General features: G+C 41.8%; 1 protein-coding gene across 1 annotated transcript in view; it reads left to right on the top strand.

The window, feature by feature from the left end:
* The window catches only part of LOC119776526 (parathyroid hormone 2 receptor-like), a 55,898-nt gene extending 50,711 nt beyond the window's left edge, over window positions 1-5,187 (top strand). Inside the window, exons 7-8 of the mRNA XM_038274960.1 lie at window positions 3,234-3,294; window positions 5,073-5,187. Of these exons, the coding sequence (XP_038130888.1) occupies window positions 3,234-3,294; window positions 5,073-5,187 (176 nt within the window). The remainder of the gene's footprint in view (window positions 1-3,233; window positions 3,295-5,072) is intronic.
* The last annotated feature ends 13,713 nt before the right edge of the window (window positions 5,188-18,900 follow it).

Here is an 18,900-nt window from a genome sequence, read left to right as displayed (position 1 = left end):
GTGTTAAGAAGGTTTGCTGTGTCTGTCAGCGTTGTATCCAGAGGCTGGAGGTGCTACCAGGAGACAGGCTAGTGCACCAAGAGACATGGTGGAGGCCGTAGGAGAGCAACAACCCAGTAGCAGGACCTCTGCCTTTGTGAAAGAAAGAACAGGAGGAGTGTCAGAGCCTTGCAATAATGGTTAGAAACAGACTCCATGAGGATGGTATGAGGCCAAACATTCACAGATGGGGGTTATACTCACAGTCAAACACTGTTTAGGATGCTTGACATTTGCCAGAGAACATCAGGATTGGCAAATTTGCCACTGACGCCCTGTGTTCTTCTCAAATGCAAGCCGGTTACCACTGATGGATGTGACAGAATCTGAGGACAACGTGAAGAGCAATCTACTGCCTGCAACATCCTTAAACATGACTGGTGTAATGATTCTTTCTAAGGCTCGGAACAACATGGAATGAAGCCAAACAGAGAGACACAATATAAAAGTTCAACGGGTTTTATTGAAGGGTATATTGAAGGGTATGAGCAGAGTTCCTCCGAACTCTGCTCAGCAAGAAACTTGAAGACGAAGGGGAGACAGGCTGGTAGGTACAGGCTCAGTGGGAAATTGGAGTTGTCAATCTTGAAGGAGATGATTTGTTGCCACTCACGTTTCCAGAGAAGTAGAGACACTTAGACTTCAGTCTGTGTGATGGTCTTCCAGAGAATGTTTGATTCGCTGGAGGGCGGAGCAGGGTTTACCCAGAACTCGGACGGAGTGGAATGATGCAGCCGCTACTTGCAACTCAGTTTTCCTGTGGTACTTGAACGGGTCGTGGTGAAGATGACTTCCTCACTCAGAGAGTGATCTCAGCGTGCTCAAAGATGGCTGGATCCAAACCTCCTGTTTGGTATTCGTCGCTCAGTGTAAGGCTCAGTTGATCCCACTTGGGAGAGGGCGGTCCGAAAAGGTCCAGTTTGCAGGAAGAGCTTCCTGCCGAAAGGCAAAGAACAAACAAAGTTGAGACTCAGAGAGAAACAAGCGCTTAGTTAAACTCAATGTGATTTCAGTTTGGCTGGAAAACAAAAACTCAAAAAATGCAAAACTCAGATTAGACTCAGCATAAACAAGGCTTGGCTAGAGTACCCCAAACTGGCAAGCACTCTGGCATCGAAGTAGTGGCGCCTCCTGGTGGTGGAAGAGAGAAACACAAACACTGGTTTGGAAGTGGGTCAGTAATAGTGTGTGAGGTGCCATTTCTTTGGAGGGCCACACAGCCCTCCATGTGTTCTCAAGAGTTATCATGGCTGCCCTTAGGTACTGAGATGAGATCCTCAGACCCCTAGTGAGACCATATGTTGGTGTGGTTGGCCCTGGGTTCCTACTAATGAGGAACCATACAATACCTCATGGCTGGAGTGTGTCAGCAGACCTCACACAAGCACAATGCAACCATTATTTATACCTGTTTTCAGCATGTAGTATATTTTTCCACTTTAATTTTGTGCGTGACTCCAAGTCCAGGCCATAGATAGATAGATAGATAGATAGATAGATAGATAGATAGATAGATAGATAGACGGACGGATGGTCTGTCTAGTCCTGATCACTGCAGTTAATCTCTAACCGCTCATTTCAACCTCCAGCATAAATGAGCAGTTGATGCAGGAAGATATTTAACCAGTTTTGCGGTACTAATATTGAACCTAACAATAAATCCAGCTTTGGTACCCCATGTACTAGTTTTCATGGCCTTCTTTCATTGCAAAATAAAAAGCAACAAAAATAATAATGATTAAAAAAAACCTTCAGCTTAATGTATTATTGTACAATATAAACCCTTCTGAAATTAAACATTGGTGGTCCAACAGAGTCTTGTTTAAAAAGAGGCATGCAGCATGTACACAAAACCTATCCAAAAATCTAGACTATGCTATTATGCAAAATACCAGAATTTAGATAAAAAAGAAATGAAAAAAACCCTACAATAAACAAAATAAGCAAAGTGTGTAACAAAGAGGGTATAAACAATAAAAAAGTAAAACATAAATGATTAAAAGAAATAAAATAATGATTGTTACAAATAATTGAAAGCATGCATCATGATATTTTATATTAGTTTAAGAAAAAGGAAATTTAGATAGGAATCTCTTTAGCTGCTGTGAGAAGAGTTCAGACTTTTAAGACCACGTCAATACATCAAATCAAGGAGCTCGTTTAGGTACAACAGACTAGACAGATTCACTCAAGTTTTAATTACTGAGCCTTGAACCTATCAGAGACTTTGGTCTAAAATCATCAGTGCTTTAATATTTCCAGACCTAAAGTCAGGATTATCACATGGATATTAAAATGACCATGTAACCAGTGCATTCTGTGGTTGCCATAAAATGGAGGTTGTTTGAGAGACAAACCAGTTTGGAGGTTCTAATCCTAAAGAGCCTCAATAGAAATGAAGTTACACTGAGATCTCAGCTACACCCAATTCTTTGCAGTTTGCAAAAGTTAATTTATGCACTTTTTATTTTTCTCAACAGTTGCTAACAAAGGTGTAATTTGAGTTTATCTCATAAACATTCCAGACCTATAACATGCTTTATTATTATTCGAATTGCTAAGTTGTAGTGACAATCCCCAAATAATAACAAGAAAAGGGGAGTTGTTCAATCAAGGGTTCAACCCTCGGATTCAAATATGGCCAATTTTTGAATCTGAGGGTTCAGATTCTGACTTCCTGGGAGCCCCCAATGAAATCTTCACAAATTTCATTGGGAAAGTCAGAATTTTACAAATAATCATGGTTCAAATCTTAAAAATGTAATAGTGAGATTGTAAATTTATCAGTACATTAAGCCAACTTATTGCTGTAACATGTAGCTTTATATAACATACAGCTGTGGAGCCTAAACATTAATTTACAGACAGTTACATGTAAACCACCAGTCTCTATATGCTTTGTTGGGGAGTAAAAGTGTTAAAATTGCTGCTTCCGTTAAATTGTGACAGACATCAGAGCAACTGGATAGGAAGTAGGTTAGTCACATTGTCCGGCTGTGTAATTATGTGTCAGCACACCATCATTATACGTATATGCAACCTCACTTTCTATGCAGCATTTTAGTGCAGTTAGTATCTGTCCTTTTTTGTGGCATGAAGGAAATAAAATGTGAAATATGAATGAGATATGAACCACAAGCTGCATCGAGTTAACTAATAAAATCACTGAGTCACCGCACGTTTTGTACTTCCAGGTGTTCCTGCTGTTTTTGTCGCAATCTGGGCAATCGTCAGGGCAACACTGGCAGATGCAAGGTAAAAATAAAATAATTGTGTGGGTGCTTTTCTAAAGGCACTATTGCATATTTTTATCTTTATCAAAATGCACAGATTAGAGATCAATAAACATTTTGAACTCAATGAAACAAGACAAACCATCTTCATAGGTAAGTATGGAAGAGACAAAAGCCGACAGCACAATTAGAGTCTAATTCTGGTGACATTTGAGTCACCCGTGAAATCCAATTATACAAGGTTAATTTAATATGCAACATAGTTATGAACAAAAGCTGACACACAATGCAACAGGTGGGGACTTTAGAAATAATTGCTGTGGAAGGATGAAGTTAAATCTAAGTACATCTCCCAGGGTATGTTTGGAGCTACAGTTGATGAAAAGAACATCCTTCCTGGTGTTATTCAGAAAGGAGAAATTATTCTGCTGTGGAGCTATGAATCATTTTCCAAACCTTTTTCTCTGATTGAAAGAGAAACTTCAAATCTGAGACAAAATTATCTAAAAATGTGAAAAGGAGGAAAGGAAACAATGGGAGCCATAAAAGAGAAAAGTTCAAACCAGAACCACGTAAAAAAGGTGATGTCGCAATAACATAAAAAAAATTGTAACTCAATTCAAAATATGTTTTGAATATGATTAACTACTCATTTTCTGAATACCTTTTTCTTTTTCTGTTAAGGTCTAATATTTGCTCCCATTCACTACTACGTACAAACCCCTCCCTACATTCTGACACTCCCTGGGAAAGATGTGCAAGAAGCCTAAAAATAAACCTTTAATTGCTGTAACTCACACTAAAAACAACAAACTTGAGAATAAAATATACAACTTTCATGTTTTTGTCATGTGCAGGCAGAAAGTATGTACCCCCAAGAGACGTTTATACAGTTTATGAAAAGGTTGCCTCTAGATTCATATGAGGCCCCCTGCATTGTTTGATAATTACAATCATTTGGTCTGAATGTACTTGACTTGGAAGTATGAATAAATTAAATCGACTGTTTTTGCAAAGTGCTTTGAGACAAGGTGATAATTAGAGGTCTCGGTTTGCCAAATGCTTTGATTCATTATGTCATCAGAGATCCATCCGTGGCCAATTTTTGGTGTTCTAGCAGAGGCCGCTAGATCTTTGTTTAAAACCTCCTGGTATTTCCATGGCTTTGTTATACCATGTGTCATAACCAAGCTCCTGTGCACTTGGAAGAAAAAATGCCTACAGCATAATGTCTTCACTGTGTATAGTGGCAAGATATATTTGACTTTATATCCTACCTCAGAGAAAAAGAAAGTCAGATTAATTTTAAAAGAATCAAATTTGCCATTAAATTAAGGAGTGTAGAAATAAAAGTATAAATACATATTTCAATACAAAGAATTATCTGCCCCAGTCATATAGGTTAGATTATTTTGGAAGGAAAATGCTGTGATATTTTGTCCTTCATGTCTTTTGACCTGTAATGTAGAAATATCTCTGGTTAACCATCTCTCTTACTCAATGAACACTATAGATGTGCACCAGTATTAAATAAAATGGTGCCGATATTGTAATATTGGTAAATAAATATCTTTTCCTGCTAATTAGATGTATTGAATCAAAGGTTTTATTTGCCCATTTTCATCAGATATGCTAAGATTTCTTGTCATGTCACTTAAAATCCATCTGGTACACCTATTCAGATTATTAAATGAAATTTTCACAGCATTTAAACAAAACTATATAATTTTAACAATTGCATTTTATTAAATTTGATTTTCAGTCTATTTTTTCTGTTTTCTCCATTTGATCCAACATCAGGTGCTGGGAGTTGAGTGCTGGTAATATTAAGTGGATTTACCAGGTACCCATCTTGACAGCAATAGGGGTAAGTGTGTACAACAAGGATTATATAAAGTTTAACTTTATTTGCTAAAATGAAAATGTATCATGGTTGGTTTGCTATATAAAAGTAGGGATAGGAAAATCAAGTTAAGAGATTTAATGTGTTTCCCTGCAACATACAGTACTTCCCCCATAAGCTGCAAACAGTAAATTTTGGAGTACTGATGCGACTAATCAGAAAAAAAAAAAAAAAAAAAGCACTTTCCCCTGATTGATGGTCTATTTTAGAAGCCTCTGGGCATGAGAAAAAAAAAATCATTATCCTTTCTCAAAATGTAACTCATGGCTCTTTTGCTGCTCTGCAACATTTAAAGTGGAATATCTGACAGTATGTAGCGTAAATTATGAATAATTCTGGTGTTTTTTATTGTCTGAAGCATCATTTCTTGAGTTCTAATGTGGATTTCAGATTTTTTCTTAAAGTTTTTTAGGGTGCACATCTTATGTAGGCACCTTAGCCATGCATTATAGAGAATTATAATATAGTCTCTAATTAAATCACTGCATGTAGTATGTGTGTAAATGTGACAAGAACTGTGACACGATAAAAGAATACTTATAAACTGACTTGATCAGCGTCTTTCCATCCGTATGAATTTAGTGCAATCTGCTTTGTGAATTCAGTGTAGAAATAAGGCTAAAGAAGGAAAAAGACATTTTTATGCTTCGCAAATGTATTTTCCAGCATATTTTGGGATTTCTACTTGATTATTTATTATTATTTTGTTTAGAGGGTTCCATTATCCTGTTTATTAATTTTGCCAATCACCTTTGTTGTTAGTGTCGTATCAAAAAGTTAATTAGTTGCTTTTACGGTTTTGAGTATTTGTGGGGTTTGATTTACTCTGTACATTTTTTGTTTTCTCATGTTAGTAAAAGGTGTTTCACTTTTGATTTGTAGATTGTTCTGCCACTCTGTTCGACTACCTTTGTGTTAATTTGTCTGCCTACTCAGTCTGTCGCAGTTGTTCCACATTTTCCTCATCTCCACTCTCTTTGTGTTGATATTATTAAAAATTGTATTGACTGCATGTTTGCAAAGAGTTCCAGTGATAACATAATAAATAATTCTGGACTATATCAAATGTTATTTGGTCAGTGCGTAACATTAAAATGTCCCCTTCTCAGATAAATAGGAATGCATAATAATTAAAAAAGAAATAATAACTAAGTTCTAGTAGAGACACACTGTCACTGTGTGCCACATCTAAATACCAGAGGACAGAACCAACCTCTGCTTTTCAAACATGATCAGTCTCTGTCTGGAGGTAGTAGTCTTGCAATGAAAAAGTCGTTGTTGTCAAGCTGTGTCTGACCCTCCACCCTAATCACTATATAGGGCACTATACAGTGTTTACACCATTTTAGACAATTGTCCGAACGTCTAGAGCAGGCATCCCCAAACTCGGTCCTTGAGGGCCACTGTCCTGCAGGTTTTAGAGGTTTCCCTGCTTTAGCACAGCTGATTATCATGAATGCAGTAGAGCAGAAGCCTGTTTATCAGCTTTCAATTGAAATCAGCTGTGCTGGACCAAGGAAACCTCTAAAACGTGCAGGACAGCAGCCCTCGAGGATACCTGGTCTAGAGGATGAAAACATAGTGCACTCGAAATTTCCCAGAATGCACCTTGAAAAGTAGTGATCATCAATGGTCACTAGACTAGCATAAATATCCCAGATTGCTTTGCTTTGTTAGAGTTCTCCTTGCAAAGCATCATGGGATTTATTCTGGTGGCAAGAAAAGATAAATAGAGTACAGGCACTGCGCGGGGAGTCAAAATTACCTGACAGGGAGCGAAAAGTAGTAATCATCTGTCTGAACGTTCAGTTAACTGCATTAACTATAAAGTCCACTATATAGTCCAGCTTTGAGATTGAAGGTTTTAGGGGTTATGGTGGACTTTTGTTTCACAGCCTCAGTCTCAGTGTTGCCAATTCCTCAGCAAGAAAAGTCACTATTGGCTATCCTAAAAGACACTACATGACACCATTACAGGACGACAGTGGCGTTGGATGTAGGAGTTTGCCCTGCAATTGAAGGGTTGACGGTTCAAGCCCCGACTCCGACTTTCAGTGTCGTTGTGTCCTTGGGCAAGACACTTCACCTGCATTGTCTACTGATGGTGGTCAGAGGGCCCGGTGGCGCCAGTGTACGGCAGCCCCGCTTCTGTCAGTGAGCCCCAGGGCAGCTGTGGCTACAATGTAGCTTGCCACCATCAGTGTGTGAGTGTGTGTGTGTGAATGGGTGAATGAATGTAGTGTAAAGCACTTTGGTCAAGTCTCCTAACTTGAATAAAGGCGCTATATAAGTACATGCCATTACCTAATTTGTGTATTTCATTTTATCCAACTGCAGGAGATTGTGAATCCCTCCTAGAGTTTTGGGGATTTTTTGTGTCAAAGCAGAGTAGAGAGATATTAGGATAGTTAAAAGAAGAAAAAAAAAACTACAGGGGATTTTATGTTTAATAGAGACATTTCCAGAAACAAGTAAATAACAATACATATAATTCAGCCATTAAAAAAAAAAAAAAAAAAAAAAAAAACTACTACTACTGTGCAAAGAGACACAAAGACAGGAGTAGCAGAAAAGGAGAGAATGAGGCTGTAGAGTCAAAAGGCATTTATTTTATGTGAGACAACTGTCGTTAAAAAAATATTTTACTGATTCTACTTTAAAATCTGTATTCGAAGTGCCCCTCATTATGCCAGCTTATGGATGCAATTTCAACACAAAAAACACCCCCAAAAAACAAAACACCCCCGCTTGATTTGGGGTTAGAGGCTTTTTTTTTAAATAAAGGCACTAGAGGGATCTGAAACTTTGCTGAATGTAGCAACCAAAGCAACAAATTGGCAACTGGTCAGTATTTACATTTATACCCTTCTGAAATTAGTTTAAAAAAGGCTAATACATACTATATTATTATATGTTTTAGCATGTAGAACCATGCTACCATTTTCTTTCCCGCACCACTTTAACTTGAACAACCTTTTCTGCTGCCATCCTGATAGCCTCACAAAAGCACCTACTCCCTTCCACCGTGCTTCATAGCTATTCACCATCTCTACTATCTTAGAAAGGAATTTACTGAATTAGCCCAGAAATAGTTCTTTATGAAGTGTAGAACATTATGAATAACTGTGAGGGGGCTGTAAATTCAAAATAGACGTATACCAAAAACCAATTACATGTATATTAATTTATCACACCGTAATACTTATATGAATGCCAACAACAAAAAAACATTGTAAAAACACAAAAGCAAATATGCAATTTCATGTAGAAGTTTAAATTTTGTAAATAAATTTTGCCCCTCTGAGGCTTTGTGAAGGCAAATCTGTGTTTTGCATTGTCCAATAGTGTGTCACAAACCTAAAAAAAGAATATACCAGTTTAATTAATGGAGAAGCTATTAGTCACGTTTATTTACTTTATATATATATATATATATATAAACTCTTTTTTTTTCTGAGAATGTGTTTATTTAAGAACTGTGCAAATTAACAAACTAGAAAAGTGTACTATATTATACTATATTCCATGTGAATCCCAGATTGTTCATTCTTCTTTGCCTTTACTAAAAAGTGTTTTAAATCACTCCTGCCTGTCTTTATGCAGGGTCAGATCCTGATATTTGAAAAAGGAGGCACACATTTGAAAAAGGAGGCATGTAAAACATGATAAAGAATATTTCATTATGCATTGTCTTTATGGCTGCTTCCCCCCCAAAAAAAAACAAGAAATAAGCTAATACAAAATATATATTACAGACTGCACAGTGTTGAATGGCCATTTCTAACTTGTGTTGTCTCAGCACTCATGTATAATTAAGTTGCCAAAAAGCGGCAACTGGAAAAAATCTCCTGCTGATTGTAATCAGCAGCTACATTTTTTTTTTTGGTTGGGACCTGTTTCTTGCTTGATTTAACTATTTATTTTCTAAAGATTCATGAATGTAAGTGTACTGGAATTAAATAGTATTGGTCAATCATTCAAAATGTGTTCAAGTAATATTTTCTCATTTATACAGAATATTCTTTTTAGAATACACCAAAGTGTAAATAAGATATGGGAAAAAGGCCCCAGGGTAGCATAGTGTTTTAACTGTAAGCATGATCACACAACAGTGCTTAGAAAATCAGAGCACATTTTTGCTTTGGATTGAGTGACTAAAGTGGTACATTTTGTCCCCTGTGCTTGAATCTATTTCTCTCACGCTCCAGTTTCCTCACACAGTCCAGAAACTAACACAGTGATTTCTTTGGGGATTGTAAATTGGCCGTGGCATGGGGGGCTGATGGCTGACAAATTTTATACGGTTTACCATTTAACCATTCACATACGCTCTTTTAGTTCTTCTGTATGTGTAGACGTTATTTGCACATTATCTTCGGGGCTTAGTGTCTTGCCCAAGGACACTTCAATATATAAAACAGTTGTTCTCTTCCTATTGGAGGATATTTGGAGATGGCTCTCCACAGCTGAGCCAGCCCAGCATACTGCACAAAGGAGGAAGATATTTGGTGCTATACTGACTGAGGGATGTTACTTCCGAAATGTTTATATATAGGATTAAACAACTTACTGCAAAAGAAGCATTACCAGATTCATTTTTCTCCTTCTGCATGTTTAATTAGGATGTCACATATTGTAGCTAAAATACAATCCTTCAATTAGAAAACAGGGAATTAGAAAACAGGGTTTTCTATACTGCATAGGGTTTGATCTTTTTTTAAACAACAACCTGTGCCTTACTTACACAATATGTGCCAAAAAAGTTGATTTATTGCTCATCCATTTGTATCCATCTTTATCTGCCTTTATGAGATAGGATCAGAAAGGCATCTGTTTCAGCACAACAACTCACATACCCCTCACTTTAAAGGTTTTCACTGATGACATCTGTTGTTCTTTCAGAAAGATTTTGGATTGTTTTTAAAATTTATATTGCACCTTTTCACAAGTAAATTTTATCGAATAATACAGACATATTAGGTCAAAAAAGTTTTTATTTACAACTGATATTAGTTACAAGAAAATGCTGTTCAGTAATTCAAAAAGTTTAGAAGATTTTCTACGGAGTGAAATTAGTATAAAATAAGACTTTAGAATTATTCAAAAGACTTTACCTTCATCTGAATTTCATGTAATGATTTCAGTGAGATTTAGGCCCCGTCCACACGAAGTCAAAACGAACACGAAACGCTGATATTTTCCAAAACGTTTGCCGTAAACACGGAGACGTAAAATAAATGTGAGCGTCCACACGAATGCATGAAAACGCTGCAAAATGTATGCCAGGCCTGTAAGTGGCGCTGTGGTGTCAAAGCAAAAATAAGCGACGAAATGTTGGGCATGCGCACTAATATTTATACATGGTTGCCCTGCGGGTCCATTTTCGTGGTTAAGTCAAATTCAGGTGCTGAACTATGTCGTCGATATTGCTCTGTTCTTCCTGGAGATATTCCAGAAGAAGAAGATTCTGTTGTAAGCCCGACAGCAGGGTGAGTAGCATTAGCAGCAACGGCGCCATTGTTGTTGTGATACTGTGTCGCGCATGCGTGTTTAGAGGCGACGCTATGATGCATGCGTGTAAAAAAAAATATGTGGTTAGAGCGTAAAGATGGAAACGCGAAAACGGCGTTTCGAAATCTTCCCACTCTGAAGGCTGAATAAAAAAAAGATCGTTTACAGAAACGCCGGCTTCGTGTGGATGAGAGGCTGGTTTGGTGAAAAATTTGTGCGTTTAGGCCAGGGTTCGTCTTCGTGTGGACGGGGCCTTATTTAGTGAGTTTAGGCAACTGGACATGAAGTTTTTTAGAAGATGTTTAGCCTCTTATTCAAGAGGCTTCGTCAGTTCTAACGGATGATGGGGATCACTGAGTTTAATATACTGTAGGTGTAACAAAGAACTAGGGGAAAAATAAAAGATGGCTTTGATCCCTACGACTGGATTGGCCATGGAGGGGACCTTGGGGATGTAAATGGCCGTTAGGGGGTTCTGATGGGCTGTTAACTCCCTCGTCAGAGTGCTTTCGGTTGTCGTCTATAATTCTCTTCTTGACAACTTAAAATTTAAGCTAAGTTTTATAAAAATTCAAAGTTCTTAAAAAGCAGAAACAGTCTCAAACAAAGATCAAAAAATTTAGGCTGAGGCAGCTGAGTCAGGGTCCAGTGTGTTTATTGCTAAACACAACACATTCACACTGAGCTGGTCACCGGTGAGCCGAAGCTGAACAAATGGTGAACACAGCTCCCTTTTATACATTTCTTATCGGTGGAAAACCCCCTTCAGAACATATTTCAGTCTTTGGTAAAGGTCACATTGATATTTATCTGCAAAACACGGTGACATTCATAGACACATCTCATTCTTGTGAGAGCAATCTCTCAGGCCATGAAAACATCTGGTGCATTCAAATCAGAAACTTATGACGGTTTAGTCACAAACATGTCAGAACACATCTTTCCCTTGCTTCAAGCCATGTCTGTTACTGGCCTTATGCTCCCCCCCCTCGTATTCTTAGTCAGAGCGTAAGGAACCATCCACCCTCACCCTGGTTGTCTGGTGAGGGGGTCACGAGTTCAATGCTTGCCGGGTGACGGGTATAAAGCTTATTAGCCGGAACCGGGGGGGTGCGGCACTATAATAGTTGCAGGTGCTGCCCAAGGCTTACGGGACGATGGGGTTTTGATTGAGGGCTGGGGGGTGTGTGGGGACGGAGGAAGGGCGAGGTGATAAGATTTGGATGGGGACAAGACGAAACATTCCCGGCGTGCTGGCTGGATACTGTCGGCATCGGACACATTTGGGGCACTGCTAGGGTGACGAACCAGGATTTTATTGATGGGGTATTTCTGTCAGGTATGAGCAGGGCGGCGGAGAAGAAAAGCAGGGAAGACACGGGGGTTGTTCTTTGGAGAGGAAATGGATTGGGGACGGTGTGAGGGGGGGGGGGGGGGGGAGGTGGCAGGGGTCGGGGCTACAGGGTTGGGAGAGCTGTCGTTATTGGTGAGGTTGGGCGCGCGGGGTGGGGTAAGGGCTATTTTTAGAGGTTTTAGTGTGTTGTTTTTATCCATAACGGTTCGGGTGGCGGTCAGCTTGTTGAGGTGCGGTGTGCATTGTTGGCTGGTAGTAACTATTACCTAGTCCAAACCCGTGGTTACCGTCATTGACATCCGGTACATTATGGGGTTTGCTTGTGAAGGACGCGTGATTTAGCAGAACGTGATTACTAATCCTCTTAAAACACCCCTTTAAATGTCGAAACCTCACCCAAGTGACAAAAAGTTTATAACTATATATTGTTGCACACTTTCTAAACCAAACGTGTGGTCAGACTGATTACAACCACACACCATTATAGTAGAAGTGAGTACTATAAGATGTGTGGTGGTTATTTATGAGTTGTTTCTTCTTTTTTGTCCTGAGTTAATAATTAAACTAATAAAACTGCAGAAAATAACGAATTACAAAAAAAAAAAAAAAACAAAGAAGGGGATCCCCCTCTTGGCTCCCTTAAGAGGGAAGAGACCCCCGTCTTCCTTGCTTACTTTTTTATGGTAGCAAGGGGATTTTTCTAAAAATTCTGTTTTCTCAGCAAGAAGAAGCAGCAAAAATACCACAATGCCTAGCAGCATCTTGGTGTTTTGTTGTTACGAGTGGAGGTCACTGCATTTTATCCCCTACTTTCGGTGTAATTTCCAAACCCATACATACCTACAAAACACAAACAAAAAAAAGCCTTCAGTGTCAGCCCCCGCGATACTGATGCCAGGCCAAAAAACATCTCTCTAGTGGTCAAAGTGGACCGTCATTACAACCAACTTGAGGGTAACCATGTGGACTCTCTCTGCACTGTATTGGGGGATCGAGGTCACGCTTTGTATTGTTAGTACTATACAAGCAAACACTGTCGCGTGGGTTAATTTTGGGGTTTAGGAGGTCAGCCGCGTAAAGGTATGCCTTTGCTATAATAAAGTCAATCAATTGCATATCCAGCATTTGTCTCCTTATAATCCCAGTTATGGCGTTTTTGATGTTGAAATACTTTTATTAATAATAATAAATAGCCTCCATAATTCTAGTTCCATTAATTCTGCCCTCCGTTTTCGGCGGCCCACCTGGGTTATAAGTGGAACAGCAATATGCTGCAAGAATCAGCACGGGAGGTGTCCAGCTGCATTCACCTCTGCTCTTGTAGGCTTCGATATTGATAAATGGTTCCAACTGCTGTGCATCTCGAAGTTGCTCCACCTGCTCTTGTAGGTTGGTTGTGATAAAATAATAATTTGGTACTGCTGGATGTGCACAAATCCCCGAAGTTGCTGCCCGTCACGTTCCTGATTGTGCTCCTCGGAGTCATCAGCAGCTTGCCGATTCCCCAGCCTTTACTTTGACGTTTGTACCAGGGGTGCTTGCGGCGCATCCCGTTTTCATAGGACCGACGATGACTCGAACTACCGCGGCAGGCGCCCAGAGCCCTATCATTGATGAATTGGGCAACATACAATCTGCTCAATCGTGGTCCACCTAATAGAGAAGCTGTTGGGATTTCAGGGCCCCATTAAGGTCACGCCAGTTGCGTATCATCTACGGACTCCAGTCAACGGACGATGAGCCCCAATGGAAATTTACATCATGATGAGCGCTCTTTCTTTCGGAAACAGTTCAAGCTTTATATGTCATCTGCTCCCTATGACATGAACATTAAGCCAGTACGCCTGAGACATAGAGGGTGTGGCGGGAGTTAGGTGGGGATAATTATATTGGTGAGAGGTTGAACGTGTGGGTCGGCTACGATCTCTCGGAATTCTCAGCGAATGGCAGGGCGGGGGGTTGCTGGTTTTGGGACACCCGAAATCTAGATACTGAGGTTCCTCCCCCCCCCCGGTGTATTGATCTGACGATGGACAGTGGCTTCCCGTAGGGTAATGGAGTGGTTGAAATCATCAGGCTCGCTGCGGGGGTGTCATCATCGCTGTTGTTTGCTCTCGATATTTCCTCTGGGAATGACCACTGCTGGGGTGTAACTCATTAAGATGTTCTTTGCTCCTTCTTACCTACCCCACACCTCCCACCCATTCAACGCCGACACGAAGGCATGGTAGGCAATCTGGCATTGGCCCCCGCTGCTTGGCAGGTTTTTGATCAATCATTCTAGTAGGAGGGTTTGCCTGGGAGGAAGATTCCAATGCGGCATCCCATTCCCCCTAGTGAAGTGGGCCTAACGTCGCCCCCAGTGTTTGACTTAGTGATTGCCGGGCATGCAGGAGAGACACGGGCACCAGGCGGTGGAACGGGACTGGAATTCTGCAGGGTGTTTGGGATGTGAGGGGGGGCTCGGACGGAAGGGGGGGGGGGGCGGTGCATAGTAGCGAATCATTATTATCTGCCACGCTGCATGGCGGCTAGTTTATTCCTGGTACGGGGACTTTGGCGAGTCGGCGCATTTGTGGTGGAAATGGACTTGACAGGATTTCGACTGGATGTGCGTAGTATGAGGTTGTGAGCATGGGCAAAAGGTGATTGAGGATGTCAAGAATTTGGGGGCAAACATCCCATGCTTTGCCAACCTTATCTACAAGCCCCCCGTGTGGTAACGTTTTATTAAAAAAAATAAAGTCTTTGTGGTTATGGAAAAAAAATATTCTAAATATATATTTACTGTTGTTATTAATGAAATGCTCGCTACATGGTGAGGGTGGGAAGGTGATCATGGTTATGTTTTTATAACTCTTGGTACAAAGTGAATTCTAAACTGGGGGGGGAAACGTGAAACCAGATAACTTACAACAAGTCTCTTAGATGAGACCACGTTCCCGCGTCGAATCATGGGAACACGGGGGTTATTGCTTGCATACACACAAACTCAATCAGAATCAATAGACTTCAGTATTACTGCCCCTATACAATTCATTCCTGCTGCCTCTCAGTTATTTTCCCCTTCAAGTTTTTGTGGAGAAACAAACCCAATCCCAGAATCGCTTCGCTGGTGTTCTGTGTTCCAATTAGACCCTGCAGCACTAGTTCATCCCTCATGCGTTTTTTTTAAATTTCCTAGTAGGACTCCTGTGAGGCATAACATTTACATCTTGTGTGCGGATGGGGATTTTTAAAGATTTTAAAGTACACAATCGTTCCCCTATATAGTCCAACATTATTCCCTTGGTATCCAGCCCATGCGGGATTTTTTCTAGCACGAGAAACCTATCGTTGTTGGGACAGAACACAATACCCCAGGCTCACACCGAACTCCTCCCGGTCTTACAGTTTTTGCGTCGTAGCGGTGGGTTTTGTCGCGGCGACCTCCCGCAGTGATTCCCCAAGTCATTACAAAACGACGTATACTCTTCAGATCCCCCCGGCTGGGCTGTGCTATTGTCCGGCTCTCGGTGTACGAGAACACTCCGCAGCGGCAGAGTGCAGGAAGTGGGAGAAAGCAAGAAAAATAAATAGGGGGGATCACAAGAGGAAAATGGTAAAGATAAATTCTGTCAAAAGGGGGGGGGCACAGGAGTATGCTATTCCTTGCGGGTCTCCCGCTTCTATGCCCCGGGCAGAACACCCCTCCGCTAACAAGCTCTCGCAATAATCCACTTAATCTGTGAACCTCGTGTTTATCGTCGTGTAGTTTACGTGAACTCAATCGTGAATTCTTGGTTTTATTCTTCATACCGGGAATGGCTGCCTGGAGAGCGTTGTCCCCCGCAGAGCATATCGACCGCCTCCTCGGCTACACGTGTGTCAGGAGTCTTCAATAACAGAAGCCCCACAAAATTTAAACGGGCGGCGGTATGCTTGTCCTTAGTCACTCTACGTCAGCTTTGTGCTACTCCGTCTCTACTCCCAGCTGGTGAGAAGGGAGGTGTGCAGGGAGGGGGGAAGCCCGATTGTACCGTGGGGAAAGCCAGGTTAGTCTATGTTAGTTCAGGAGAACATGAGTTCGTTAGTTTAAGTGGGGGAGTTCTGCGAGAGGTCGTTTGGGTCTCCACCTGGTCGTGCTCGGGGTAACACGCACCGGGAGTCCAGTGTGAGAGCTAGGGGGGTTTAGTGAAGTTGCATTGCAATTGTTTCCCTTTTCCAAATCAGGGCCCTCGTTTTTTGTAAAGGTTTATAAATCTTTGTTGACTATAACCATAGGAGATTCCCCCCCCACCCATCACTAACCCCCTCTCACACCCTCAATCCAACAACCACGCACACCACACCTACCACCCAACTAACCCTCCCAACACACCCACACCAACTTCCTCTCCCAACAACCCACCAACCCCCACCAACCTTCCAACAACCCCCCCCCAATCCCTTCACCACCACCCCTTGTTCCAAACCCCCAACCCCGCTACCCCCACCCCCTTCAAACCACCCAACCCCCCCACCAACAACACCCCAACAACCCACACCCCAATCCCAACACCACATAACCCCAACCCCCCCATACCCACCACCACCAACACACCCCATCCCCGCACACACACCCCATCTACTATTTCGGAGCTGTGTACTGCGCATTGGGGCTATAGTTTTTCCACCAAATTGGCACCGCGCACCAGCCACTCTTCCGCTTTCTATCCAATCACTCCCTATGGCAATACCGGTCTCTTTAGGTACTCCATATGGGATCTGATCCTCCCAAGATAATTATATACCTCATTGGACTTCTTCCATCATGTTTAGGGGAAGCAGACAGTAACTTCTTTTAGCGCGCGTTGGGTTATCTCACTTAGATGATACATTTTGTACTTATCTAGGGTTATTTCACTATTAACTTGAGTTGTCCTGGTCAGCATTATGGTTGCACACGATGCCCTTACCACTGAAGGGTGGTAATGTGGCCAACATTTGTGTCTCATTTATGGCACATCCAAAAATGTCACCCATAAAGGGACAGAATCCCTCCTCGCAGGACTTCAGTTATTCGATACTGAGATTTCACTTGAAGGTTGGAAACTCATAGATGACATGTCCCCCTCTGGTACTACTTGTTTGTTCACAGGAAGTACGGGTTGGCATTGGGACTCGTTTTGACAAAATTAATTTGTGGTAGGGTTGCTGTTGAGGGTTCCCCTTCTTGCTGTTGGTGACGGGGTACACATGTCCTATTACTACTTGTAACCAGTCTATCCGTTTGTCCACCATCTGTCTAGAGGATCATATAGTCACGTTTCCAGTTCTTTCCCTCCGGGATATACAAAAAGGAAAAAATCTGTTCAGACGTCATCTGCATGGCACAGTGGGCTAAGCAATCCGTCTACATCTGGGCAGCTGCCTATTTTACTCTTCCGGGAATAATCTGAATCAGGGCTGGTAATTTTTAGCATTATAGCGGGCCTATACAATCATCTTTAGGGCCGCTTTTTTTCTTTCCTTTTTTGGCCTTTGAAACATTGCCTGGACAGAGTACTGAATCCATTGTTGGAACATATTGGTTTCCCAGTGTGCAGTCTTTAATTTGTCTAGATCTCTTTTTCTGCCTTTTGTTTACCAATTTTACCATTCTATGCGCTTTCCCTACCGTCATTACCTGCTCTGTTTAATGTTGTTTTGGCATATGTTCATTTTGCATCTTACCTCAATGATCACCATCCCATCCTCACGGCAGTCCATGCTTTGTGGAACTCCAAGCCAATGTTTCCCCATTGAGTTACCTAAAATTTCTTCAGACATTACATAATCATATCTTTGATTTGCACATGCATTAGTGATAAATTTTCTCCATCATTATTATTGATTACCCCTTGGTTAGTAGCTAGTGTTACCATTGATAGTGCACATGTTTGTGTGTGACGCATTAATTGTGTGTGTGAACTGTTAGTATTAATTTTCATAAGATCCCCCCTTGTTAGCCCACAAAGGGTTAACACAACAAGAAAGTTAATCAAAGTCTGAAGAAGGCGCATACGGGAGATGCCCAGACGGCGATGGGGTGGGCGGGACCGAGTGGATCGGCGGCCCACTTGCTTTGGAGGAGGAAGGGGAAAGGGAGGGGAAGAAAGGGGAAGGTGCAGGTGAGGGATATGAAGGGGACAGGACTCCACCAACATCTGGTAGGTCAGAAGAAAGAAGTTCGTCCAGTGCCTAAGCGACGGATGGATCTGGGTGAGACCCAGAAGAAGTCTCAGCGGCAGAAGGATCATTATCATTGCCACCAGAATCAGAAGGTGGATGGGAAGCATAAGAATGAACACTGTCATCCTCAGAGTCCCCTGACCTTGGCGATTGGCGAGCTGCCAAGCGGGCCGAACGTCTTTGGACGCCTGACGTTGAGGGGAGTGGGGATGCATCAGTGCCCGACACCGGTGCAACATCTAAAGTTTGTGAGCTAGTGGAGGGGTGCTGCGGAGGGAGACTTGTTGCTGCCCTGTCAGCATGCGCAGAGCCCGTCGGTCCTGGATCGAGTCCAGGTGGGTCTGGAGGCCGATGCCTGGTGCAGTGGTTTTTGTGAAACCAGAAGGGCTTACCTTCGACTTTCAGGGCAGTGGGAGTGGTAAGCACAACTTTAAAGGGGCCTTCCCTACGAGGCTCGTTCCACTGACGTCTAAAGACTCGTATGAACACACTGTCACCAACTTGAACGTCCCTGACGTCCACTGGAATGTGTGTCTCGTCTCGGCTGTGAGCTGCTTTCACCTGTTGAAATATAAGCCTGTGAATGCGGGTTAAGGACCTGAGGTAGTCCCCCATTTCACGCTCAAGCTGTGCTAGGGAAATCTCCGCCAGCTGGGGTCCTCGAACCT

Source organism: Cyprinodon tularosa, unplaced genomic scaffold (genome assembly GCF_016077235.1).
Source record: "Cyprinodon tularosa strain WSP-4 unplaced genomic scaffold, ASM1607723v1 ctg1208, whole genome shotgun sequence".
NCBI lineage: Eukaryota > Metazoa > Chordata > Actinopteri > Cyprinodontiformes > Cyprinodontidae > Cyprinodon > Cyprinodon tularosa.
This window is presented reverse-complemented; position numbering and strand designations above follow the sequence as displayed.